This window comes from Pogoniulus pusillus, chromosome 16 (genome assembly GCF_015220805.1).
Source record: "Pogoniulus pusillus isolate bPogPus1 chromosome 16, bPogPus1.pri, whole genome shotgun sequence".
Lineage (NCBI taxonomy): Eukaryota > Metazoa > Chordata > Aves > Piciformes > Lybiidae > Pogoniulus > Pogoniulus pusillus.
Window position 1 is genome coordinate 18,062,967 of NC_087279.1, and position 27,522 is coordinate 18,090,488.

Here is a 27,522-nt window from a genome sequence, read left to right on the forward strand (position 1 = left end):
CATTGTTTTCCCTCTTGCTGCAGCCACCTGAGGAGGAAGACCTGGCACTCTCTGCACTAATGTTTATTGTAAAAGACATCTAACATCAGCTACAAACCATGTGCCCTGCACCTGCAGGAGACATTCCCCGAGCCTAAATGCTAGCAATCTAATTGGGATGCATTCAGAGAAACTTCATGCTCACCTTGGCCCTGTATAGTAATGCTATTAATAGAAACTAAACAGTGTTCAAGTTTAGTTTCTAACTTGAAAACTGTTAGAGCTGTACACTTTAGATGGAAAGGGTGATGGGTAAGATTAGATGAGACACATTCAGCAGACTCCCAGGGCCAAATTTTGAAACAGAGGACCACCAACATTGCATCTGCAGAAGAGCAGACACACACAGTCGACTCTCATTTGCAGGCACAAACTAACAGATGGTTTGCAAGGCCAGGAAAGCAAACTTAAAGCACTCACTCTGTCTTTTACAACTTCACAAGCATGAATTCTGCATGGAAAAAAAAATGTATGTGTACATCATTAACAGATGCAGGTCCTAACTGTTCCACTTTGATTATTTCTTTTTAACTGCCTTGTTTCTGATGCCATTTAAAAAAGAAGCAAAACGGCTTCTAACTGTTTATATCTTAAAGAAAAATCGTTCCTGGTGGGTCTTGAGCTCCCCCCATTGACTTCTCAATAGCAGCTAATATCCAGGCCTTATTTCAATGCTCTGCCGCTGTCCAGACCAGCTTTTCTGGGTGGGATGTTGAATCTTTGCAACAATGGAGATGTGATTGCCCTCTTGCTGTGTCCACGCTCACTGTATTTTAGCTGTACCACTGCTAACAGAAGTTATTGCTATGCCCAGCCCTTCCTGGAGAGTGCTGATACTCAGCTGAAGAGCTTATTTTCCTCTTTCTTCAGTGGAGGAAGAATAGTAATTTCTCCCTAAGATCTTCCCCCCCCCCTTCCTGGCCAAAATCTCTTAGGATGTGAAAGACTCTCCCAGTCTCAGAATGGGAGTTATTATGCACTCTGTATTGTGCGTACCAGCAGCACTCCAACGAGCTGATCACAATATACCTAATGGTGCCAAAACTTGTGAATGTGCCAGGAGGCTTTTGACATCATTTTTGCCACGAATACTAATCCATAAACTCTGAGCTGCAGGCCATCTGCATGCCACTGAAATAAGTGGCTATCAAATCAGATTTTCAGCAGCCTCCAGCGTGGCTCAGTTTCCATTAACTCTCTGTTGTTAGTGTTGACAAAGGGCGTAACGATGCTCATGGCTAAGGATTTTGGCTGTCTCCTGGCTTATGACTAATTTCTACAGTAATTCAAGGATAGTCATTTGTTGGTTTTTTTTTTTTTTCTGAAGAAATAATCAGCCTCTCTTGTCTTCCTTCTCCCCATGAAACACTCGTGGCTTTGGGAAGATCTAGAGCTCCTTCTCCAAACCCAGAAATGGAGTTCTAAAATGCAGCACCCTTATTATTCTCCTGGTACAAGCATAGTAAGCTCCTCGAAGGTCAAGGAAAGCATTGGGATAATACAAGAAAGAATAAGGTCACAGTTTAGGGCTTTTGTCACCTTCTTGATATTTAAGACACATTCTCTACTCTTTCTTAGCTGAGTTACAGCATTCTGGACATACAAGAGACAGCAGCCTTAGGGAATACCACTTCACAGACAGATCCACAATGGAATATAAAGCTGGAGGTAGGTCATGCTCTTTCCTTTCCTGTGCTATGACATAAGAACTGAGCCAGAGAACAAAGGAATATGGCTAGGAGAGAGCTCTCTGGCTATTCTTTACTATTAAATCAACTCCCTTCAGCAGCATTGAGAGTCACAGCTATCTGAATATACTTGAGGAATGGGAGCAAGCCCAGGTGACAAGAATTTGATTCTAAACAAAAGGACAGCTAAAGACTGTCACCCAAAACCAAGTCCCTCATTTTTTTTTTTCTCCTATCAGTCAGCTGCTTCTTTCAAATAGCTTCTTCCAAACAACTTCATTTGGAAACTCTTCCAAAAAACCTGCTGTCTGCATCACTTTGTTTCTTGCAGTCTTTTTAATGGCAGACACTGCGTCACTCTGTGTTTTTCAGAATGGTGTGTAGTTTTACACTTTTAAATATAGGATCAGACGTTTATGATGTGAAGTAGCCTTCTCCTCATGTGCAAGAGCTGTGGAAATTGTGCATATTCTAGTCTAGTCTAGTCCAGTCCATAAGCCTCCCTTACAAGTTTCTACCTCGATGCCTTCCCATGGCCCATTAAGCAACCTCATTAAAAACTGTTTTATGTGGTTTGCTTTTCGCTAGTCCTGAGACTAAGGTGAGTAATGTACAGGAGAGGACTGTATTAATGAGACCAGTTCCTTTTATTCTGCCTGTTTATATTAGAGAAAGCAGATCAAGGCCTTTCATGTGGAAGGTAGGGAAGCTTACTCTCATCCTGTCAGCTCTTTGTCTAGCTTCTTACTGGCCTGCGAGGAGCCACAGTTCAAGCATGTTTAAACCTTAATTAAATAAGTCTTTCACACTCCTCTGTCTTAAAAGAGTTTCCCAGTTCTTTCCATAAGCCACCTGCTCCTTCCTCAAAATCTCTCCTTTCAAACCACTTCATTCAGAGACATTTATTACACTTGTGTTGTTTCAAATATTTTCAAGGAGGAAAAAAACCACGCCACAGAACAGAAGCAAAATTCAGAGTCTATACTGATAACAACAATCAGTTGCTAGAAGCTACTGAGTTGCACAGGAAGGATACTAATGTGGCTGTCCCTTCCTCTTTCTTCTCTTTCTCCAGAGTTGAATTGTTTCTTTTTCTCTCAGCTATCAACAGCGACTGACAACACGTCAAGACCTCACCTCCCTGCTCTCTCCTCCACTCCAGCTTAAAGGAGAGCAAAGCTAAGCAAGACATTGCCATTACAGTGCTTTCAGATCAGCCATTTGTGTTCTGAGTTGGCATCGCTTTCCTGATCCATTCTTCATGGAATCACACAATCATGGAATGATTAGTGTTGGAAGGGACCTTTAAAAGCCGTTTAGCTGCCCCCCTGCAGTGAACAGGGACATGGAGGTGGTGGAGTCGCCGTCCCTGGGGCTGTTCAAGGCAGGATTGGACGTGGCACTTGGTGCCATGGTCTAGCCTTGAGCTCTGTGGTAAAGGGTTGGACTTGATGATCTATGAGGTCTCTTCCAACCCTGATGATACTGATACTGATACTGTGATGTTTAACTAGATCAGGTTGCTGAGAGCCCTTTCCAACCTGATCTTGAGTGTCTCCATGGTGGGGCTTTTACCACCTTTCTAGGCAACCTGTTTTCAGCATTTCCACCACCCTTACTATAAAAAATTGTCTTCCTCTTAGTTTGAATCTACCCTCTTTTAGTTTAAAAACATTACCCCATTCTTGTTCTAAGGCAACAGTGACAAAACCAGCCAACACTAGAGAGAGTGCAGAAGGGGAAAACATACTGCCAAGTGACATCACTTGCCTCAGACATTTACAGTATCACAGTATCATCAGGGTTGGAAGAGACCTCACAGATCATCAAGTCCAACCCTTTACCACAGAGCTCAAGGCTAGACCATGGCACCAAGTGCCACGTCCAACCTTGCCTTGAAGTGCCCCAGGGACGGCGACTCCACCACCTCCCCAGGCAGCCCATTCCATTTACTCCTCATGGGACTTGGCACATTGGCATCAATGTTAAGCATTTCAGCAGGAAAAGAAAAGATACTTCATTTAGTACAGTTTCTGACCTTCCTGAATCTGATGGATGCCAAAGTCAGTGTGAAAACCCACCTGCCGTCAGACACCCTTAAGCTTGTGATAGCAATTCCTGTGAGAATACTAAGGGTAACAATGATTGCCATCAGGCAAAGGGGGTATGAGTAGCAGGGGGGAAAAAACTAGGCAAAGCTAGGACTGAAACAAGCCATTCTGGCTGGATGTGGACTAAATCCAGTGGACAGCTCTGGCCCTTGCATGTTATGCCAAAGCTTGGTAGCTGCAGGTGCCGTATCTGCTTTCTTACGTGCTGATACTGAAATAAGAGGCTGTAAAACTTAGATTTGTTTTTCTCCATGGGGAGCATAGCAATGCTTAGTCTAGAACTCCTTCACTGCCAACATTCAAATAAATGTAATATATTTTTTCCCAAGCTCACTGGGCAGTGAGCACCACAGAGACATGTGATCAAAATGGAATTAAGCAAGTTAATTCAATTGTCTCCCACCAGGCTCATTTTCATCACAAGTGGCATTATAGGTTTTATATGTGATTATTTTTAGCATTAGTAAATAACAGAAGGCATGGGAGGGAGCACTGGACTTTATTACCTGCTTTGGTACAAACTTCCTATTGAGCCTTACTAAATTGCTCTGTTTCTGTGCTTTCCTCACCTACAGAAAATTACTTCTGCTATTCAGAAGCTTGCAGCGTTCGATTTAGTAACATTAGCCATAAGGGAAGACTTGTTCACGGAAAGCAGTTGCTGCAGTTGGTGAACGCTGTCTTGCACCGCAGGGAGACAAGCAGCTTCTTGGGATCTCAGCACACAGCTTGGCACTCCCCAGTGAAAACGCCCACAAAGCAGGGGAATACCCAGACAAGACTCCAGCTGCCTTGTGCCCTGATGCAAACTCTCTGCACTGTTCGACGACAGTTTCCCCCCAGCCTTTCGCTCCTGAGTTACCGTGATTAGTAAGAAAAGAGATGTGTGCAATGATAAGCAGCACCTGACACTTCAGCATCCCCTGAAGCGTGTAAGAAAATGGATCCAACGAGTTCTCAAGTCGTAACCCGTTTTATTACAGAGCTCCTCCTCCATCCACGTTCCCCTCCTTATATATGGACCCAGGCGGTAAGTGAAGGCACAAGGGACGACACTGTTCTCTAAGGGGCACACAGTTCTCCCCGGCTCAGGCTTTGCCCTGTTTTGTAGGGCACCGTATGAGCACAAAACCGGCACTCCACCGCCGCTGAGAGCCCTCGTTGCGCGCCGGAACGCGATGACTGCCAACTCGGGATCGAACTGTCCCGAAGGTGAGAACTGGGGTCGGGGGAAATGCCTAAGGCACTGAACCAAACCCAGCTCCCGTCTGTCCCTTCCAATCGATTCCCACTGAAACAATTTGGCCTGCCCCATTCCTGGACAGGCCGCTGGCCCGGAGATCCAGGAGAGAGCGGCAGGCAGGACCTCCCCTTCACCCCCCGAGCCCAGCCAGCCCGCCCGCCACCCAGGACACCGCCGCAGCCTCTGCGCCTGCGTCTTGCTGTCTCACTCCGATTGGGTGATTCCACACCGTCCCCACGGGGGGGGAGCGTGAAAACAGGGAGGCTTATCCTCTATTATTTTACCCTTACATTGAAAACAGCATTCCTACTTCTGAGAGAATGTTTTTACTATTTCACAACGCGGCATGGGTGGTGTAGCTAAAAGATCGGACCTCAAATGTCCCTCGGTATTTTACCACCCCCCCCTCCTGCGTAAGTCGGTCCGGCTCGTCACCTTCCGCGCTCCGGAAGGGGCGGGGGTCAGTGCGGGCGTCGGAGGCTGCGCCGCCTTTGGGCGAGCAGGGACCGTGTCGGGTATTTGGGGCTCTTCGCCTCAGCTGCCGGTCCAGCCATGCCGCCGCCCGGCCAGACCCAGCTCCCGGATTGGGATGGCCTGAAGCTTCGCGTGCAGACCCTCATCGCCTCGCACCGCGTCATGATCTTCAGCAAGAGCTATTGTCCCTACTGCAATAAGGTGAGGCGGCGGTGGGAGGTGTTTCGGCGCACTCCTCTGGCGGGCCCTTATCTGGGGCGGGCAGCCGCCGGAACGGGGGCTCTGGGAGCCACTTCCCTCGGCTCGCCGGGAGGAGGAGATGGGCCTGACGCGGGCCCCGGGCGAGGCGGGAGATACCAGCCCTGAGGGCGCCCGCGCCTGCTCGGCTGCTGGCCCGCCCCGGGCGGGAGAAGTGCCCGAGGGAAGGAGAGATAGAAGGCGAGGGGCATGTGGCGGCACCCTTGGGGTTTAGAGGGCACACGAGGAGGGCTGCAGTCATCCCATTGCACTGGATGCCACCCCGCAGAAATCCTCTTACCAAGCTTGAAGCGAGTCAAAGCGCCTAACTGTTGCCTTTAATGGTAGCTCTTTCCGTTTGCTACATGGGTGAGGAGACAGACGAATATGTAGGAAGCTTTGCACAGGTTGCTTGTTTCTGTTATGTGCTCTACTGTTCCCTGAAAGTCAGGCTGCTGGTTGCGATCCTTTCTTACGGAGTTTGGGCAGCACATTGGTTCAGCCTGCACCAAGTTGCATCTCTGGGGAGGGATAAATTATGTTTTCTTCTCTTTTTAAATTTAATGGAGAAAGTTGACTCCATAGTGAGTGTAAGTCCTAAATGTTGACTGTAATGTATGTTTTTTTGGGGGAAAAAAAACCCACACACAACAGTATTAATTGTGATGTTTAGAGAAAAATGCCTTTCTAACGCTCATTATGCACCAGTATCACAGGGTAGCTGTAACTAGTGAGTCACAGCCACTAATGAAAAACAGAATCTTCATTAGAATTTCACGATACCAACACACTAGAGTCACAGCCCATAGAGAATCTGTGTGTTTGTGGGCACTGTGATTCATGGATGTTTACAAAGAGCGTGTTGTGAAGTGTTAGTTAAACATCAGAGTACCGTATTTGATGTGGCCGTGGTGGAAAAGAGTAACTGGAACTGTAGAGTTCCTCAGTGGAACTGACTCAGAAGCAGCACTCCCGTGTGGAGATTAAGTTTAGTTCCAGGAACTCTTGTGAGGGAGGAGGACTGTGAGCTATGACCCTGTTATAGAAAACTTTAAGGAATATATCTTACCCAGCTTGTAACTTAAGTCTTGAGAAAGAAAGCTTCTGTGTACAAGAGGATAAGCGAAATCAATGCCTTCTCTCTGGGAATGTTTTGGCAGAAAGATAGTGAAACACATTACACAGATCAAAGCCTTAAAAAAATTGCTCACTTAGCAACCTACTTAATGGGAGTTTCAGCAAGTGAAAGGTGGGAGTCTTGCTCCAGTCTAGCTGACAAAAATATTGCCTTCTGTTGGAGAAAATATTTTTGTTGAGAACCCCAGTCCTTTGAGAAATACTTAGTTGTGGCTGGCTCTGTTGCTCTGTGTACTTTTAGTGATCATGATTGCTCAAGTGGTGCTGTTCAGTCTGATCATATGATATAATAGTAACTTTTTAAACCTTACAACCTTTTCTTTAATCTGTTTCTAGTGTTACAGTGGAGATAGACTGACACAAGGAGCTTAAGGGAAAACGACTTGATTGTAGCTCAGTAATTAAATTCCTGCGTTTGTTTAGAGCTTCTCCTTTAGGCAGCGTTACTTGCTTCAGGGATACAACCAGATATGAGAACTACTGTCTTTATTGTCTTGGAAAACGGGGAAAAAGTGATATTGCGAGTAGGAAGGTCTTCTCTCATGGCCCTTTCTAAGAGGGATAGTAGAAAGACTCTATGTGAATCTTTATGAAGGAGCGGGTGGTGAAATTGGGGGATGGGAGGAAGAGCTAATTGCTCTATTAGGCAGATTTTGTGGAGTTACTTTCCTGTCTGGAATAAAAGAGAAATTGTAACACAACCGTATAGAAGAATTATATATTGCAGAGAGACAATTAGGAGAAGAAAGATTATGAGGAACATCAACTGATAAACACAGATATCCACAATAGTGCAAGGGTTAGCAACCTCCACCACTGAAGACTTAGAAAATAGTGAAAAGAGTGAGACAACAATGGGTAATGCAGCATTCTTGCTAGCTGATCTAGTCTGTAAAATTAAGTGGATGTTATCTGAAAGAATAGTTATGCTCTGGTACTTAGCCTGTAAACACACAGTTTTGAGTTCTTAAAGATGGACAGACGAATAGTGTTCACTGTGTCTGCCTTTTACTGTGCTTGGTTATTAGCAGTGTGCCTTTGATAGGATTAATATGAAATCTGAATGATGTTTAGCGCTAGTGCAGAGAACACTCAAGCTTTATAAAGGCCTAATTTGGGGGGTGTGAAGAATTTTTTGTTTCAACTGGGAGGTAGCCGTGCTGAAAGAAAACATGAATATTGCTTTCTGTTGCAAAAGCACTGCAGATAAATTCTCTAAGTAGTTGATTCTGTTCACATTAACACTAGGGACTTGTGCAGTCCTTATTCTGCAAATTCAAATTTTGCTCAATTGCAGTAGTGGCGAGTGGGTGGTGTTAAAATTGTTTCCTTGTCAAAACTTAACTTGTCTGTTCTTTAATTTCTTGCCATTTAATATTAAGATAGAAATGCATAGAGGAAGCATAGGGTTTTAGCGTGGAAGATTGCCAACTCTGAACACTGATATGTTGAAATTATTTTAAGAGTGGCATACAATTATTGTTTAACTTTACTACTTGAGGATTGTTTCAAACCTGCTTAGCTACCCTAGTAACAAAAAGCATTTCTAGGAAGTTTTTTGAATGTTGGAATACACTCTCAATTTCAGAGAGCTTTACTGTTAAATAATTATCTTGAAATGTTCTAGTCTCTGTGAAAACTCAAAGAGTTTAGTAGATGAATCACAGAACTTTAGAGGTTGGAAGGGACCTCCAGAGATGATGAGTCCAACCTCCCTGCCAAGGCAGGATCACCTAAGGTAGTTTACTCAGGAACGCATCCAGGTAGGTTTTGAAAGTCTCCAGAGAAGGAGACTCCACAACCTCTCTGGGCAGCCTGTTCCAGTGCTCTGACACCCTCACTGTAAATAAGTTTCTCCTCATGTTGAGGTGAATGATTGCATTGATCAGATAGGAAGTAAATGATTGCAGCAGTGACCATGCAATGTTGTATCCTGTCCAGGATACTTGTTGGAGACATTACATTTTCAGGATTGGTGTATAAGGAAGTACATACCCCAGTGTGCAGCTGAAGTTTCCATCACTGTGCGGCTCAGGAATTTATTGACCTGAGTTTGTATTGATTTTATTGAGTTAACAATTTTCAGTGGATTTTTTTTTTTGTTAGTTGGTCTAGTGACTCTTTTGATCTCCTTTTAACTTTGGTCTTTGCAACGTCAAGTGGCTGTAAGTTCTCTGGTTTATGTGCTGCTTGAAGATATACTTCCTCACAAATTTGCTTTCTGGTAAATGCAGTTGTCACTGTTTGTTCCAGTGAATATTTCTCAGGTATCATTTCCTGTTCATCTTATCTAGATATTACTCATGATTCATGTATGCTATCTTTCTTCTACTCCTAATAATTTCCTTTTCCAAACTGAATAATCTATTATCTGTTGCCTGTATTGAAAAATTCATAACTAATCATGCACTTGTTGCTTTTCTTTCTCTCTGATTCATTAGTACAACACAAACATGATCTATTCCTAAAGTTCAATAGCTAATTAGGATGCTGTTTTTTTTTCTCTACTTCCTATTTTCAGTACAAAATAAAGGTTGCCTAAGTGCATTGTCTTAAATCTGTCCTTTCTTGAGTGGAACTCTTCCTTTTTCTGTCCCCTCCCTTGCCACCTGTTGTTACAATGCAAGCAGGTGGGGTTTTTGTTGTCTTTGTTTGGAAAAGCACTAATGGAAACTTGCCTGCTACTGTTGCAAACTAAAACAGTACCCAAATAACTGATTTTGTGACTTCTCTTCAGGGTCTTGGCCTGTCACTTTATAGTACCCATTCCTTTGAGCTTTACTTTCTGGGTCTGATATAGCATTCATCTAGGGCTTTGTAGCAGCAATTGTAGAGCAGGCGGTCTGGAACAGTAGTTCCACTGCTGTTTCTTTTCTGTTCAGTCTGTAGCCATAGTCATTCCAGTAAGCAAGTCTGAAGGCAATAGTGAGTTGATGACAGAAGTTTTTAGAGCCATCTAGATGGTTAGAAGACTGGAGCACAGAATGTGTGAAGCAGGAGCTCCATTTAATCAACCTAGAGAAGGCTAAGGAGGGATTTTGACTACCAAGTGGGAAGGCAACCATATTCTTCTCAGACTTGCAGAGTGAAAGGACAAGTGTAAGTTGCGACCAGTGTTACTCAAGTGAAATAAAATGGAATTTTTTATTATGAGTATGGGCAAACACTGGGAGAGCCCAGTGAGGTTATAGTATCCAGATCTAGAGTGAACAATGCTTGGGCAACTTGATCAGCCTTCACACTTGGCCCTGCTTTGAAAAGGATGTTGCATCAGATGACCTCTGAAGGTCCCTTAAAACTTAAATCATTCTACAGTTGAAGAAGTAATCTAATCAGTTATACAAGTAGTTGATAATGTGATGTAGTAAGAAGTTTACCATGTAGTCGGTACAGAATACAAAAGCTTTGTTTTCTGCATCAAGCTGGCACTCTAGCAGAAAGCACCAGAACACAGCCTTTTGCATAGTAACAGCATGGATCACAGCAACATTAAAAACATTTTATTCATCATATGTTTGACATCTTTAAGCTTATCAGATGTGTGTCAAATTACTCTGGTGAAATGCGGTCAATAAACTTGAGGTTCATCCGAAAGCTGTTTGTATAAGATTTCTCCTGAATTGGCAGCAGCTAAGCTTGCTTCATTGTCCCAACTCTGTGCTGGCAAAAGGATCTATCACACAGACGTTTAGTGCCTCCTGACATAGGTGTTTTCACATCCAGATAAGCCTGGATTAAAGCAGATCCATTTTTATGTGTTGCCTTGAAATATTTTTTTGCACAGGTAAGTGCAAATTGCATTTTGAAGTAGTAAATGCTGCTGTATGTAATGTTATATCCTGTACTGTGAGGTGTAGTGGTGTCCATCTGGAAGGACAGGTCAGTTTCAGTACTGCCAGTTTACCAAACAATGTTACCATAGAAATAGCCAGTTCTAAAAGGCTACCTGATGGTACACTCAGAACTGATGCTAGAACACCCGGAACTTTTGTCAGGGAGGGAAGCAGCACATTTCCATCAAGTTGTCATTTAGGATTTTTTTTTTAAAGAGTAGACTTTTATATAGAGGTTTTTATTGCTTTTATTGACTAAGTGTCTTTAGAATGGTTCTTCTGTTTAATGGAGAAGAATAGCAATTTAAATAGCCTCTGATTCTGGAGGCTGAGGCAGATGCTGTTAAACAGCAAACCCGAAATCAGAGCTGGAAGAGAATCTGAGAGATCATCTGCTCTTGTCCCTTGCCTCGGTAACAGAAGATGTAGTTCAGATGTTTTTGACATGCATTTTGAAGCCTCTCACTGATGAAGATTGTCATCTACCTAGGCAATATGTTTCAGTGTCTTGCTGTTAGGAAAAACTCTTCCTAAAGTCTACTTTCAAGCTCTTGATGCTGTTCAAGACCACTAATTCTTACTCCATCTGCTCATCTTCCTTGAGGTAGTCAGTGATGTATTTAAACACAGCTATTTCTTTCTCCATCTTTTCTATGTTAAACCCAACTCATTGACTCCTTACCAAAATTGTTCTCTGCTTACTCTAACAATTTTCTAAAGTACAGCAACCAAAAGAGAATGAAGGGCTGAGGCCACTTGGAGAGTATGACCTTGTACCTTATATGCAGGTTTTTATAATCTCTCACTTTTATTTACTTGGCAGTGTTTTGTTTTTGCATATTATCCTCCTTTGTTTTTTCCTTTCCCTTAGTACTATCAAGAAATCTGGCTGCTACTTTATGCCTCTTCTTGATGTTTTTCCATACAGTAGTTATTCTCATGGCTTTTGGTGTCTATTTGGGATGGAGAAGTCTGGAACATGGCAAGTGGTATTTAACATTTTTTTAATCAAGATAATGGAACTTGTGTTGAAAGGTTGCTGTGGACGTGGGATGCTTTTAAATAGCCCAGCTTAGAGTGAGGAATATGCAAAATGTAGCAGTGCTCAAAACTTGAGCAAAGCCATTTAGAGTAGAGCTGCACCCTTGAAGTGTAATAACTGAGGCTTAATTTACCTGTGTATGTCCAACAATGAAGTTTTACCCTGAGCTGTCTTATCAGAACTTGTGGCACCTTTGCACTTGCATTGTGCATTTTTTCTGTTGTAGGTTAAGGAACTCTTCCGCTCCCTGCGTGTGGAGTACTATGCTTTGGAACTTGATGTCACTGGTGAGTAGAAAATCTGTCACATGCTGCTTAATGTAAGTAAAACTGCCTGACTACAGCACTCTTTAAGCCATTTGAACTAATCAGAGTATATATAAAGCAATTAAAATCAATCGTTATGTATGCAGAGATAAACATGATTAGGCTTCAATGTGGGTTTTAACACAGGATGTGTCTTTAATGGAGCTGAAGGCTTTGAATCTTTCTGTACAGATCATTAACTGATAGTGGATGTGAGATCTGATTTTTCTCTGAGGAGCTGTTTTTGGTGAAAATCTTGTGATGTTTTTCTCCTGGCCCAAGTTCTTCTATGGCTTTGGTTGAATTGTTAATGGTTGACTTAGTGTATCAGTGACCTTTGTAGGGAAAGTTGCTGAGTCATTGGCAGGAGGGGTAAATTCCAGTAGCTTGGCTGTTGCTAGTTTTAGGTTATTTTTTTGAAAGCCCAATCTAGTTTTAGGATGAGTAGTGCATTCTGCCTAGAGGTGCATAATGTATTTAGCTTTTAATGTTAAGACAAGTGGTTTCTAACATAATTCTTGTTTAACTCTTAATTGCACTGTTGGTCAGCTGTTAAATGTGTATTATCTGTTTATGTGCAAAACTTAGTTTCCAGTGTTTTTTCTTTTAAGCTCTAATGGTTATTTTGGAATGCTTCTGCTCCAATTGAGGAAAATACTCTTATTTATTGATCTGTATTGTCTCTTACTACTTTTTCCTTTTTAATAAAACCATAATACTGTAAGCTATACTCAAAGATACACAAAGTACAATGCACAGCCTTTTCTCTTTAATTGCTTCTTATTAATAATGTTTCCTTTGCACCTGCTCTGATTATTGCTACAAAATAGATGTGGTTTGGGAGCAAAAATATTTTAGGCAAATTCATGACTGTAAATTCTTGTTTCCACATTTGCTGCTGAGCAGCTGCTGAGAGATCCAAACTGAGTCTGTGCGTAGGTGCTAATGATTCAGATGATGGGTCAATCAAGCAATGATAATCTCAAAATTGGAAGGCTTAAGATAGTGTAGTGGGTAGAAAGTCTGGAGGTAGCTTTAGTTTAAGTAGCAGAGACAGGTCATTCTTCCCAACCTTGCATTCTTACAACATAAAGCTGCTGATGAAACTACATGGACTTACTCTGAACATACTCCAAAACCAGACAATTCTCGTGAAAGAAAAACTGTCTGTATCATCTTCTGTGCTACCAAGATTTTTTTTGTTTTGTTCTGACTCTTTTTCTCCCTGTTGTACAAAGTGATGCTCTCAGGAACAGATCATAGCAATAGAGGAGACAGACTAAACTAGTTCTTCAGTTCTATGTTGTTGAATTACAGCTTGAAGCACCGATTTATCCTTGGGATTTAAGTATGTTCTTTTAAGAAGTAGTTTCTGAAGACTTAAGCTTATGTTCAGGAAGTTCATGAATGTGGTGTTTGTGGCAGAATTGTTCTCTTGTCAGGCCCACAGTATATTGTTGTTCAAACTTTTAATATTTGAGGTTGTTTTAAAAGCTCTCTTCTTAAATTCTTCTATTATATACGTGTTTCTTTTACTCTTAGATGATGGGCCCAGTATTCAGCAAGTGCTAGTAGAGCTAACTAATCAGAGGACAGTGCCTAATGTGTTTGTGAATGGAACTCACATAGGTGGCTGTGATGCAACTTACCAGGTAACTTTTCTTTTAAAATCAGCTGAAGGTAGACTATCGAGTGAATTGTTTTGTTTGATCTTAACTCTATTTTGAGTGACATAATAGACTGGGTGGTCCCTAGATCAGAGAAGACAATGTCATTTGGGTTTTGTTTTTTTAGTTCAGAGATGTGTGTGGTGATTTGATCTTTATTTCTGCTCCTAGGCTTATAAGGATGGATCACTGCAGAAACTTCTTGGGGATAGCAACAATATAGAACCCTATGATTATGACCTCATTATTATTGGTGGAGGATCAGGTGGTCTTGCATGTTCCAAGGTATGAAAAAATTGCACTGAAGAACAGGTTGTATATGAAACTTCTTCAAAAGTTAGTCTCTTCTATTAATCACAAGAGTATAAAACAGTCTCTATATTTTTATGATTATTATAGTTCAACTTGTTAATTAATGACTCATTAGTGGTCTAGTAATGTGCTCACTCAGAAGGTCGTGGTCTATGTGGACCAGTTTCTAGCCAATGTCTACTCAGGTCTTAATCCTAATAGTAGGTTTTAGGTTCCTGGCTGAGGGTGGAACCAGAAGGTTTTAAAGTATATCCTCTTCCTATGTGGTATACAGGCAGTTTAATACTTCCAGACAGTAATATGAAACATTTAAAAGACTACTTTTGAAAGGTCTGTTTAGGGTCATCTGAAATGAAGCACTTTCAGCTATTCTCTCAAGGAACTGGTTCATTCTTTAGTTCTTTCTAGCTGCATTTTCAGAAGTGGTAGTAGATGTTGTGTACCTCAGGACTGAAGCTGTGGATTCAGTTTTCTCTTCTACCTGAGAAATTTGAACACTCAATCCCCATCTCTCAACTGGGTGTCCTAATGACCAGTTTACAGTTTGGGCACAGAGATGTTATCCTTGACAGCCTTGGCAGTTGTTGCACAACGGCACAGTTAAATCTGCAACTTTCACTAGATAAATATAAGGCTGGCAGGAGAAGGTGATGATTGAATTCTTCAATTAACTAGTTGAGCATTTTCAGAATGTGCCAGATCTTTCCTCACAGTGCCTTCTGGGACTTCAGTTATATATTGAATTACCAAACTCTTCAGAGTGGGAGGAGTCAGATATTGGTTTGTTTGAGCCAGCGTTGCAGACACTGTGCAGAAATCCTTAAGCAGATTCAATAGACCTAAAGATCTGATTCAAAGCCCTTAAAAGATTAAATAATGGATTCATTATTTAATGAATAATAATGAATAAGCCTGGTAATTCCTTGGGTAGAGTGTCATAGGTTTATTCAGGGTGGAAAGGATGGTAGGAGGATGTGTCTAGGTTAAGTTCCTACTCCAAGCAGTCTTAACTGTGAGGGCAATCAAAATTGTGCATGACTTCATCCATTGGATTCTTGAAAACAGCCAAGGCTGGAGATGGCACAACCTTTCTGGGAAACCTGTTTCACTGCTTGAGTTTCCTCACAGTGTGAAAGTTTCCTTAGATTTGGCCTGAAACTCTTATTTCAAGTTGCAGACACTGTCTGTCATTTGCCAGTGTGAAGAACCAGACATAGTCATGGTAATGTCTTCCTTATAGGTATTGGAAAGTCGCTGTTGGATCCCTTCCGAATCTGACTTTTTCTCTAGGCTGAATGTGTCTAGTTTGCTCACCCTTCTTTCAAGGCATTTGCTCAGGTCCCCTGAGCATCTGTTAGCCCTGTGTCCAGTTGATTGATGCCACTTTTTGTCTGTGGACAAACCAAGGCTGTGCTGCCTTCCTGAAAAAGGGAGAGCTAGCAGTATAAATACTTCTTTGGGTGAGGCAGAAGAAGATCGTAGACTGAATTTTCTTCATGTCAGTGTAGGATGCTGTGGATGCAGCACTGAACGTAGGCATTCAGAGTTTGGAAGAAGGTCATAGTTTTTAGGGATGTCAGTTGTTTGTCTAACAAAGGAGGCACAAGAGCCATATGTGAGGTGAGTCTGTTGATGCTAAGTGTGTTGTGACCATAAATGAGCAGGCAGGCTTTCCTGGGCAGGCAAAAGTTCAGCAATGCTGACCTGTCTCTCCATCTTTTATAGGAAGCTGCTGCCTTGGGAAAGAAAGTAATGGTATTAGATTACGTTGTCCCAACACCACTTGGAACCTCATGGGGTGAGCTTCTGTGAACCTGTATTTTATGGCGTTTGAGTGGCAGTGATACGTACTGAGTAGTTTGATATTGTGGATTTGTGTCATTAGAAGTTGTGGCTGAATTCCTGTAATTCTAGAACATGGAAAACAAAGGACTTTTCCTGGCATGCCTGTTTTTCTAGACAGTCATTTCTGTTCTGTGCATTGTTAGCTCTGGGTTTTTTGTCGGATGTTGTTCTAGTCCTGTTCACTTTTAACTTGTGTGTGTTCACATTCTCATGTCTGTGGGGTGTTTTTCACTATTAGTTCTAGTTCATGGACTAGGCAGCCTCTATGACTGTATGGCTGTGCATGCCTCACCTTTCTGTAATTAAAGACCAACTGCTGTCTGACCTTGTTAATTCTGTTGGCATTGAAGGTGATTAATAAACTTCATTGGGCAAATTTTATTGAGTCAAGGTATGAACGTGCTTTCATAGCTAAGATTTCAAACAAATACATGTTTCTTATTCTACATAATAGGTGATTCTAAACTCTAGAAACAGGGCTTTTTGTCTCGCTTTCTTGCCAGTCTAAAACCAGAAGCACTCTGGAGTAAGTTTCCTGTACCTTTCTTGGTTCAATCAGTCAAGTAACCTCTTTAACTGAATACAAACCTGTAAGCTCGGTGTGTTCACTGTATTTTAAAATGTGTCTTAAACCAGAAATTTCCTGTTAATTTTGTGGCTAGAACAAACATCAACTGATATATGAGTGTTTATACTAAGCATGATAGGAAAAGCAGGATAAAGATCCTGTTTGTGCAGGTAATAACATGATTCTTTCCATCTTAGGACTTGGTGGCACGTGTGTAAATGTAGGCTGCATTCCTAAGAAGCTAATGCATCAAGCAGCACTTCTGGGTCAGGCGCTCCAAGATTCAAGGAAATACGGGTGGCAGTATGAAGAGCAAGGTTAGTAGGAGCAGAGGACAGACCCAGGCTGTACAAATGGCGCTCTGAACTTGAGATTGTTCTTGTACTTTGCATTTTGTAAAGCAGAGGCAGAATTCAGTAATTCTCTTAGGTGGATCAGAAGACATTTTCCTCCTCGAGTCATAAAACGTTTAGGACTGAAAGCCAAATGGTTTTTTTTTTTGTTCCTTGTATTATCTGTATTGCGTGATAAAGCTTCTAGAGTGGAACAGTTTCAGATAGTAACAAGTCAGGTAAATATTAGCATAGTAGAACTTCAATGTGTATCATCTTTACTGATGATAATGATGTTTTCTTTGCATTGTGTATAGTGAATAAAACTTAATACATTTTTCTTTGAAGGGTTCACTGCGCTTTAGTTTCTTTTAAATATGGCATTAATGTTTTGTTTCAGTTAAACACAACTGGGAGGTCATGGTAGAAGCAATTCAAAACTACATTGGCTCTTTAAACTGGGGTTATCGAGTGTCCTTAAGAGAGAAGTCTGTGACGTACATCAATTCTTATGGAGAATTCATTGAACCACACAAAATTAAGGTCTGTGCTGTATTTAAAATACTTTTGGGGGAGGGAGGACTTTTCAAATCCAACAAGGGAAAGGGTTCATCTTGACGCTGCCAACTTGTGAGCTGTAGTTAGTCATTTGTGAAACAACCTATTGGTTCAAATTTTTATTGCACTATAGTACATGCCACAGCGTTTGCAAACCTAGTGGGTGTCAGGTAAGAGTTACATGGATATCTGTAACCTTGTGTCTTGCATGAATAGACGAAGACTGTTTCAATTGCTGACTTCGTGACTTTACCTGTAGGAGTGATTCTCCTACTTTGAAAATCTTCATACAAAAGCATAAAAGCTATCGAGTACAGATGAAGCATTTGCATGACAGCACTGCTAGAACCTTGTGCTGTATCAGCCCTAGAGTTAACCTGTCAGTGTTGCAAGACAAAACATGTGCTGGCAATCACTGCAAATGATCACATTGTAGCAAGGCTACCTTGAAGTGCATGCATACTGAAGATAGCTGCTTGGTTCAGTGGGTGTAATTGTCTGTTTTCAGTATGAGGTTGTGAACTAAGTGTGTTTCAAAGGCAGGCCAGCACTGAAAAGGTAGTATGCTCAACTTGCCTACCAACTGTTCTAAGTGTCCTGTAAGCAGGTCATTTACTTAAGTGTCCTTACTCAGTAAATGAACAAGGATAGGAAAAGGTTTTCAGCAGAAGGCTGGAGTAGATGATCTCATGAGTTCCCTTCCAAATGAATTACATGATGACTTGACTGGGAGGAAGGCTTGCCTTCAACTGTTGGGAAATAACTGAAGAGCAAAAATGAAAGGTAGATTTTGAGATGCAGTGGCAGCATGAAATTTCCCAAGATTGATGGCATCTAGAGGTCAGATTAGCTTGAATTCATTTAAGATTGAGTCTTAAGCCTCCTGAAATCACGTGGTTAGATACTTCTGTATTTCTGCATTATCCTAAGAACTAGTTGATGTCACTCTTGTGTTGGACTTTTTCTGTAAGTAGGGGGAGCTGAATTTGTTGAGGCTTTTTTAAAGAATCATAGAAACATTCAGGGTTGGAAGGGACCACAAGGATCATCTAGTTCCAGCCCCCCTGTCATGGGCAGAGACATCCTACTCTAGATCAGGCTGCTCGCAGCCTCATCCAGCCTGGCCTTAAACACCTCCAGGGATGGGGCCTCAACCACCTCCCTCTGCAACGCATTCCAGGCTCTCACCACTCTCATGCTGAACAACTTCCTCCTCACATCCAGTCTGAACCTACCCATCTTCAGCTTCACTCCCTTCCCCCTAGTCCTGTCACTCCCTGACAGCCTAAAAAGTCCCTCCCCAGCTTTTTTGTAGGCCCCCTTCAGATACTGAAATGCCACAAGAAGGTCACCTGGGAGCCTCCTCTTCTCCAGCCTGCACAGCCCCGACTCTTTTAGTCTGTCCTCATAGCAGAGGTGCTCCAGCCCTCTAATTATCCCAGTGGCCCTTCTCTGGACACACTCCAGCACATCCACATCATTGTTGTAATGGGGGCTCCAGAACTGCAATGTAAATTTGCTACGAGCAATTCAATCTAATTGAGTACCTGAAACAGGCAGGATGCAAAGAGTGAATGATTTTAAGTGCTCTGATGTGAGAAGAGCCTAATCGTTTGTGATTTAAACCTACTGTTGATCAGTGACCTGCCTGGCTTCTCTAAATGCATTGGTTCTTGCTTGAAGCAGCTTGTTCTTGATTCTTGAATATATCCACAATAGTTAAGGGAAAGATAACATAATTTTTACTTTCTCTTAGTATCTGTTGCTATGATAAAGTCTTTCTTAATTGTATCTATATAAACAGGCAACTAATAGAAAAGGACAAGTAACCTATCACACAGCAGAGACTTTTGTGCTGGCAACTGGAGAAAGGCCTAGATATCTAGGTATCCCTGGAGATAAGGAGTACTGTATTACAAGGTGAGATGAAGATTCATATAGAGGTGAATTTGTCTCCTTTCATGCTTGCAGAGGCAAGCAAACTTGTGTAGAAAGCATCTCGTGACTTGCATTTCTCTTCTTTTTAGTGATGACCTCTTCTCCCTGCCTTACTGCCCTGGCAAAACTCTAGTTGTAGGTGCCTCTTACGTGGCTCTAGAGTGTGCAGGATTTCTTGCTGGTCTAGGGCTGGATGTCACAGTGATGGTGCGTTCTATACTCCTCCGGGGCTTTGACCAAGAAATGGCCGAAAGAGTAGGTGCTTACATGGAAACACACGGTGTGAAGTTCATCAGGAAGTTTGTACCTGTTCAGGTAAGTGTTCACTTTAGCTTTCTTCTCTCCATGCAAAATTGCTTTAAAGAACACATGTAGAATGCAGTGCTCTCTGGGAAGGCTTTGGCTCTATACAGGTAGAAATGTTTTATGAGCTTAAGCTTTCTCTTTCTTACTGCTCAGTGACAGATTAGTAGGTCAAGGTCTGAAGTGGCAATGGGGAAGTGAGCTCTGCTGTTCATGGGGTTGTTCTAAGCTTACAAATATTTATACAGGTTGAACAGTTGGCGGAAGGCATGCCTGGAAGATTGAAAGTGACAGCCAAGTCTACTGAGGGATCAGAAATCTTTGAAGAAGAATATAACACTGTAAGCATTTCTGGATTTGAAGTAGCTGAATACAGCAGCACATGAAAATAATTCTAAATTTTTTTTTTAGAAAAGAAAGAAATTATCTTGAGAATTTGTTCACATGAATTAATGGCAGGAAAAAATAGATTAAAAAAATCAATACTCATCTTCAAGTGCCTTGTGCCAGCAGAGTCAGTGAAACTTTATATGCCTGGAACTTAGTTCATAAGACCAATGTTGTTTCTGGGTTTGTTCTGATTGAATAGTTTTGCTGTTTGTTGCATTTCTGAAAGAGGTTGCACATAAAGGAGTCTGAACTGTTGGTGGCTCTTACATAAATATTTTGACTTCACTTGGATCCATGCTTCAGTTTCTTCAGGAAAAATATTAAAGAAAGTGTTGTGCAAATTATGCTTTTCTTGCATCAGTTTTAATTTTGGTTGTGCTTGGCTGCTTTTAGGTTTTGATAGCTGTTGGTCGTGACGCATGTACCAGAAATATTGGTTTAGAGACAATTGGTGTGAAAATTAATGACAAGTGAGTATTGCTCAACTCCTTTAAACCATCACATACAATGATTTTGTTGGGTTTTTTAACCTCTTTACCAGCAGCTAATGAATGATGATTTTTTTTGGGGGGGAAAAATATCCTTGCTCTTACACATGGTGATTATAAGAACCTTCAAAACCTTTTCTCTCCTGGCTTTGAGTACAGTTATTCATTAACTCCATTTCTTTTAATATGTATTTCAAAAAAGAACCGTTAGGAGTTAATACCTACTTATTGGCCACTGTAGTTAGGGAATACATTTAGCACATTAATATACTCATACACTACAGTTCAATATTCTGTTCAATTAAAGGTTTTATTCAGTTCATGCAGGAAGTTAATCTAGGGATTTGAAGAGACGGCAAACTACTTGCTCCTTACAGATTTAACTTTGTTCTTGTTTCTCCCTGGCTTCAGTGTAAAAGGTGTAAAGGAGGAGGCAGGATTATATTGTTCAGGAGGAAAGAAAAATTAAGATCAGGTTGCAGCAGCTAACAGCTTATGAAGCCAGCTTAAGCATGTGAGTTGATATTGCAGCTCTTTCCCCACAGGGGAAGATGTACGTTGCAAGCTGGATCAAGTTAAAGATCATCAGTGCAAAAATGTCAGTGACTGTCATCAGGCATGCATTGTGGCTCAGGTTAAAACTGGCCCACTGAATACTGGCTTCAAAGATAATTGATGTGTCAGTCATAGGTAATTGATGCTCTGAAGAGTTTGCAGTTGAAGTCAAAGAGGCCCAAGCATTATTTAATAAGATGTGTTTGGTAATCAGAATAATGTCTTTGTAGGAGGTACTGTTCTTCCCTCTTTTTGCTGAGCAATAATGAAGGTTGTGATACTGAACTCCATTCACATTTCTGTTTGTTTTAAAGGAATGGAAAAGTACCTGTAAATGATGAAGAACAAACCAATGTGCCTTATGTTTATGCTATTGGAGATATATTGGAAGGAAAGCTTGAACTTACTCCAGTTGCCATTCAAGCTGGGAAACTGCTAGCCCAGAGGCTTTATGGTGGCAGTTCCAAAAAGGTAAAGCTTTAAGAATACAACTTCAGTTTTTTTCTGTGCTTTTTGCCTCAGAGTTGTGGCACATGAGTTGATTTGTCCACTTGTCTGTGGGCACTGCAAATGTTTTGTTTAAAAAAAAAAACAAACCAACAGAATTGCTAATACAACTTTTCCTGTTGTGTACTGTGTGGAACTTGGATAGTCTAAATACAAGTTTTGTTTTTTCCTTTTTAGTGTGACTACATCAATGTACCAACGACAGTGTTTACTCCTTTAGAGTATGGCTGCTGTGGGTTAGCTGAGGAAAGAGCATTAGAAGAATATGGAAAGCAAAACTTAGAGGTGAGAGCACTCACAGCACTTGTCTAGCTTGTACCTTGAGGATGTTTTTCGTGAGTTTTGCTGCTTTACACTCAAGGCGTAGTATCAAAATAAGATTGTAGGGTTAATTAGATAAGTCTTTGATCCTGGAGGTGTTGTCCTCTGGCTAATAAGGTATGGAGCTCCAAGAAATCCATAACCAGACTGGATAACAGTAAATTGTATGTAGCTATTTGCATGCTGCCAAGAAGCATTTGACTTCAGGAGGCCAAATTCAGGTTGCAGGACTGTAGGTGTGCTTTTTGTTGTCATGTGTTAGAGAATTATTGCTGAAGTATACTGCACCCCTGGGATGAACTGTCTGTTTTATGCCTCTTCACTGTATTTGAAATGGGAATTAATTTCTTCCTGACCTTTTCTTACAGCTATAGTAGTATCAGACATAGCTTCCATGTTTTATGGTAATTTCTAGCTTCTGCACTTCTCTGAAGTTTCATTACAGCTGCTCACACAGCTTTGTGTTTAACTCCTTACATCTTTCAAATAATTGGCATTTTTCTAGCTTTTTCTGTGAACTGTTTTGCAGAATGGGTTCAAACTTCTTGTAGCTAGAGAGCAATTTTGTCCTACTAAAGCACTCCTCTTTCTGAAAGTAAGATGTTAAAATTCTGTGTCTTAGAGCTGTTGCTGTTGTCAGAAAGTATGTAAATAAGAGGTGCATGGTTTGAGTCAAATCTTCCTCTAATGACTTTTGGGGGATGGACTGCTTAGGTCAGAGAGGGACAAAATTCAGTCTTATTTTGTATGTTATGAAAATCTGGTGGATTAAATGTCAAACCCCTTGCTTGTAATGGCGTTGAAAATTAGAATGATGTCTAAATTAATGCTTTAAATTCTGATGCTTTTTTTTATCTCCTCAGATTTATCACACTTTGTTCTGGCCACTTGAATGGACAGTACCAGGCAGAGATAACAATACTTGTTATGCAAAGATTATCTGCAATAAACAGGACAATGTAAGTACCAAGTTGGAATGGATATGCTGACTGTAGTCTTGAAATGTCTTTTTAGACCAGCCAAAAGACTATACCTTTTATTTGGCCTGTTGGAGGCCAGCTCTACCCATTCTCTTAGTGTAAAATCATAGAATCAACCAGATTGGAAGAGACCTCCAAGATCATCCAGTCCAAGCTAGCACCCAGCCTTATCCAGTCAACTAGACCATGGCACTAAGTGCCTCATCCAGGCTTTTATTGAACACTTCCAGGGACAGTGACTCCACCTCTCTGGACAGCCCATTGCAATGCCAGTCACTCTCTCTGGCAAGAATTTCCTCTTAACATCCAGCCTAGACCTCCTCCAACACAATCTGAGACTGTGTCCCCTTGTTCTATTCCTGGTTGCCTGGGAGAAGAGACCAACCCCTACCTGACTACAGCCTCCCTTTGGGTAGTTGTAGACAGCAATGAGGTCCCCCTGGTTTGTGAGGTCTAATCAAGTTGGAGGGAGCAAATTATTTGGGTTTTTTTTTTGATGACAGGTGTTTGAGGAATTGGTAGCTTTATACACTACAAAACATCATCCTGAGTTCCTATTAAGGAGTAGACCTGTGAAGAAATTCACCAGGGTTTTTCCTTCCAAGTGGGTTTTTAATAACTTGCACTCTCTGGTGTCTTGTTTTGTTTCTGCACCTTGGGGTTTTTACCTTTGAAGTGTAGGTTTCTGGATGTTTAGAAAGCTGGAAAACCTGTGTTTGGTTCTAGAGAATGGGAATTTCTAGTAATGACTGTGTTGTTGTTGCAAAAAAAAAGTAGCAACACTGTTCATTGTGTTTCCCTCTGTGCTAGTCTGAAGCTAGCTAGAATGTTTTGGTTCTCAGCAAAACATTCTAGCTAGCTTCAAACTTGCACACCCCCAAACTATCTAAAAGACTAGGCAGTGGAAGAATCTTGATTTTTGTATGGAGAGAAGGAATAATATCATGAAACAGCATGGCTTTTAAGATAAGAGGAAGTAAGCTTTACTCCCTTACTAGCCCACCTAACACTTTATCAAAGCCTACAGACAGGCTCAAAGTTCTGCTTATATTGGAGCCTCTTTTGAAATAATCCAGATGAAAAAAATGCAGTGGAAGAAGGGACTGGAGATGTGATGGGTTCCTAGGATTCTGGAGGAAAATATGAGGGAAATAGGATACAAATTCCTCATAACACAAGCAATGTGAATGCATTGTCTTTCAAATCATGGCCACACCTGGGCTAGGACATCTCTGAATATAAGAGAACATCCTGGGAAAATGTTTTAAAGCATCCCTTTTGATAAACCAATTATAAAAACAAATTGAAAAGGACTGCACTCATTTTCAACTTGATTTTATAGCCCAGTGCCATCACTTCTGATCTTACTACAGAGACAATTTGCTCAAAATTCAAGACCATAATGGTTTTGTTTTCCTTATTAACTTATTTCCTTATTTCCATATTAACAGTTAATAAGGAGAGGAAGGGAAGAGCCAGTGAAGCTATTAAGTATCAGATTTTTAACAAGCAATATAAACAGGTCTGAACTAATTTCCATGTAGAAAAATAACTTAAAATCTGTGTGTACTGTGTGATGGTTTAGGAGTTATCTACCCCCCACACTTTAAGAAGAATCACCCAGGCTAGACTTAGGAATTAAGGAATGAAGCTGTGTTTACAGCTTAGCACAATATACAAGCATATATACAGTTACAGACAAATTAAAAGTAACACAGAAACACAATACCCCTCCCAGAAACAGAGTCCCCAGGAGGGCTCCTGACCCCAAACCCCCTTCCCCCTCCTGCTTTCCCTCTCTTCAGGAATAACCAGATCAACCCACATGTATCTCATGTGATAAATCTGGAGATCTGAGGTGAGATGTCCAAAAACATCAAGAAAAACCCCAAACAGCAAGGAGGTTAGAGGAAAAAGGGGTTAGATGGATTAGAGAGTTAAAGGCAGAATCAGCCAGAGACCAGACTGCCAGAAAGAAGGCACAGCCCAAAGTGAGAGCTGAGCAGTGTGTGTGTGAAGTGCCTGTCTCATCTGTATTTGACTGGTTGTCCTTCTCAGCAGAAGAATGGCGATACAGGGCACATGTTGTTTCTCTTCTTTCTTCTCACACCTAAGGATTTAATTTCTCTCAGGAAAAATTAGCCTCAAAACAGCACAATCTGTCAGCTGCTTTTATGATTTTATAAACTAGAATCTGTTTAGTTTTAGGCAGTATCTTTGAAGTAGTGCTGTGTAGCTAAAAACTCATTCAAAGTCTTGGTTCATTCTGCTACAACAAACTGAAAAGAACGGGTGAGCTACTTTCTGCAGAGTAGCTTTTGTTTTGTTTGTTTTTCAGAGATTTTGCTGTCAACTTGCTTGCATAACATTTTTAGTGTAGTAGGAGTTAAATGTTAAAACTTCTGTTAAACTTTACCAGTGCTAACTCCCATTTTCCTCTCACCTGTCTTTAAAGAATCGTGTGATAGGATTTCATGTCCTTGGACCTAATGCCGGTGAAGTTACCCAAGGTTTTGCTGCTGCAATAAAATGTGGTCTCACCAAAGAATTACTTGATGAAACAATTGGTATCCATCCAACTTGTGCAGAGGTAAGAGAGATGGGGAGGGCACAGCTTGATTTTAAGACCTGCTTTTAAAGATTGTTACTTAGATGCAAGTTAAAAATGCTACACTGTATTTTATGAGATTTTTTTTTGGTAGCATTTGCTTAACTTCCAACTTTGAGATATTGGTGTGTGATAGAAAACGTTACTGGGCTTTGCAACTTGTTTTCCATTGTAACAGCTGAAAGAAACCTATCTACTGTTGTTACACTTTTCAAGAGGAGACCACCAGGCATGCAGGTGATACTACAAAGCAACAGTAAACAAGCCCTTCTTTTGGTGTCTTACAGGTGTTCACTACCATGGATATTACAAAATCATCAGGACAAGACATCACTCAAAGAGGCTGCTGAGGTTAAACCTGCTGTTTTACATGTTTTCATGTTGTACACACTGGTTTCTGTGGAAGTCTTAAATACAACCAACTTCTTTGTAGCAAAGTATTTGCATCGGTACTGCTGTTTGTACTGCAGCTGGGGCAGTGCCTTTGCCTGGCTTCCTTAATAACCAGTGTTGCAAATGGAAACAGTAATACAGCAGGGAAACCTTCAAATCCTGACTTTGCTTGGAATCAGCACTTTCTGTGCTTTTTTGACGTTGTAGCTCAGAACCTTATCGTGAGGTGAGCTGCAACTGATGGCTGCCATGCAAAGTTGGGAGATCTCTTCGTCTGGTCAGATGACTAAACTCCTCCTGAAGGAAATTCTTAAAGTTGCACAAATTAAAGCTAATGCTTCTAAGCTCCAGTGTCTTGTACAAATGCCTGAGATAGAAGACAAATAAATAATTGAATGATTATTTCCAACAGGTTACACTTGATTTATCTCTTTTGATGCATTTTGTTTTACTTAATTGTGTATTGAGCTGAGTCAAGATGGCACAAGTAGGATGCAGTGTGGACTAGGGCAGGTCAAGCACTAGTCTGCCGCCTCAACTAGACTAAAACTTCAACATAATCCAAGACATCTCTGTTGTTAACATTCATAGATGTCTGACCTCAGGCGACGACATGTCTTTAAGAGAGAAATTTCAGCTGTAGGCACCTTGTTTGTCAGGGCTGAAGAGCATTAGAGCAAAGCCTTGTCAGTTTTCTCTTGCTGTGTTTGACTGTATTTAGTGCTAATACTCTCAAATCTGGTTTCAGCTCTGTAATGTAAAACATCAGAGAACCCAGAACTGTAAATCTCTGCTCTTACGTGGAGTATTGAAGCCTTGGAGGAGCAGGATCTGAGAATATCTGTCCCACTAATGTAGTGGATGCTTGCCCATGGTGGTCATAAGTGTTGTATAGAATTCTTCTTTGAAGCATGTGTTGCCACAGAGTACAAAGACTCGGTGTGCTGACGTGCTTTATCTGGCGTTGTGTACAGTCAGTACTCTGTGGAAGCTTCCTTTCACCCCTAGCATTCTAGGGGAATTGTGCTTGAATTTGGCTCATAGTTTTGCCCAAAGAGACCTTTTTGAAAGACTATTCTGAACATTGTATAATAGTAAACAGTTTTTAACTATTTAATCTATGATGTACCATGGAATTTGAAGTTCAATAAACAGTGCATACAACACTTTGTGGTGTCTGACTTGATGATTTATGTTATCATGTGCTTCAGGTTTGGTTTTGCTTCAGTTGCACTGTTTACAACATGCAGTGCTAAAACCTCTGCAGACTTGTGCATGCAGTAATCTTTCAAATGGAGAAACAAGTTTTGTTGCCACATCTAGGGCCTTGCTCAAGAAATCAAACATAATTCTACTTCACTCTGCAGAATCCTCTCAGTTCAAACTGAGAGAACAATTATATACCACTCTGTGTACATGTGTTGTAGTGTTTAGCCGCAGCACAGCCAAAGATACTCAGTAGAATCTAGAGTTAGCAAAAATCTTACTGATCTTCAGGTCTAGTAACTTGGAAACTTTGAGGTGTTGTGAATGTCTAATACTACTGCAGACTGTTTTCATTTGATAAGGAGGACACTTGCTGAGCTTCTTGTGTTGTTTTGCTGCAAAGCTCTGGGGAGTTACTTGTTCTTGTCCCATAGACACAGTT

At 41.2% G+C, this 27,522-nt stretch overlaps 1 protein-coding gene across 1 annotated transcript; it reads left to right on the forward strand.

The window, feature by feature from the left end:
* The first annotated feature begins 5,539 nt into the window (after positions 1 to 5,539).
* TXNRD3 (thioredoxin reductase 3) lies at positions 5,540 to 27,040 on the forward strand. The gene is made up of 16 exons (XM_064156825.1): positions 5,540 to 5,756; positions 12,031 to 12,091; positions 13,652 to 13,761; positions 13,948 to 14,061; positions 15,814 to 15,886; positions 16,699 to 16,818; positions 17,234 to 17,376; positions 19,196 to 19,311; positions 19,419 to 19,644; positions 19,881 to 19,973; positions 20,416 to 20,492; positions 21,380 to 21,536; positions 21,750 to 21,857; positions 22,757 to 22,852; positions 25,329 to 25,463; positions 25,769 to 27,040. The coding sequence occupies exons 1-16, from the start codon at positions 5,634 to 5,636 to the stop codon at positions 25,829 to 25,831; spliced, it is 1,815 nt and encodes a 604-aa protein (XP_064012895.1). The 5' UTR covers positions 5,540 to 5,633; the 3' UTR covers positions 25,832 to 27,040.
* Positions 27,041 to 27,522: the final 482 nt, after the last annotated feature.

What these genes read in the sequence shown, in the direction of transcription:
- TXNRD3 (XM_064156825.1), top strand. Translation starts at nt 5,634, where the DNA reads ATGCCGCCGCCCGGCCAGACCCAGCTCCCGGATTGGGATGGCCTGAAG. An exon ending in TTTGGAACTTGATGTCACTG is followed by an intron (nt 12,092 to 13,651) that starts GTGAGTAGAAAA and finishes TTTTACTCTTAG; the next exon opens with ATGATGGGCCCAGTATTCAG. An exon ending in TCTGCAATAAACAGGACAAT is followed by an intron (nt 22,853 to 25,328) that starts GTAAGTACCAAG and finishes CTGTCTTTAAAG; the next exon opens with AATCGTGTGATAGGATTTCA.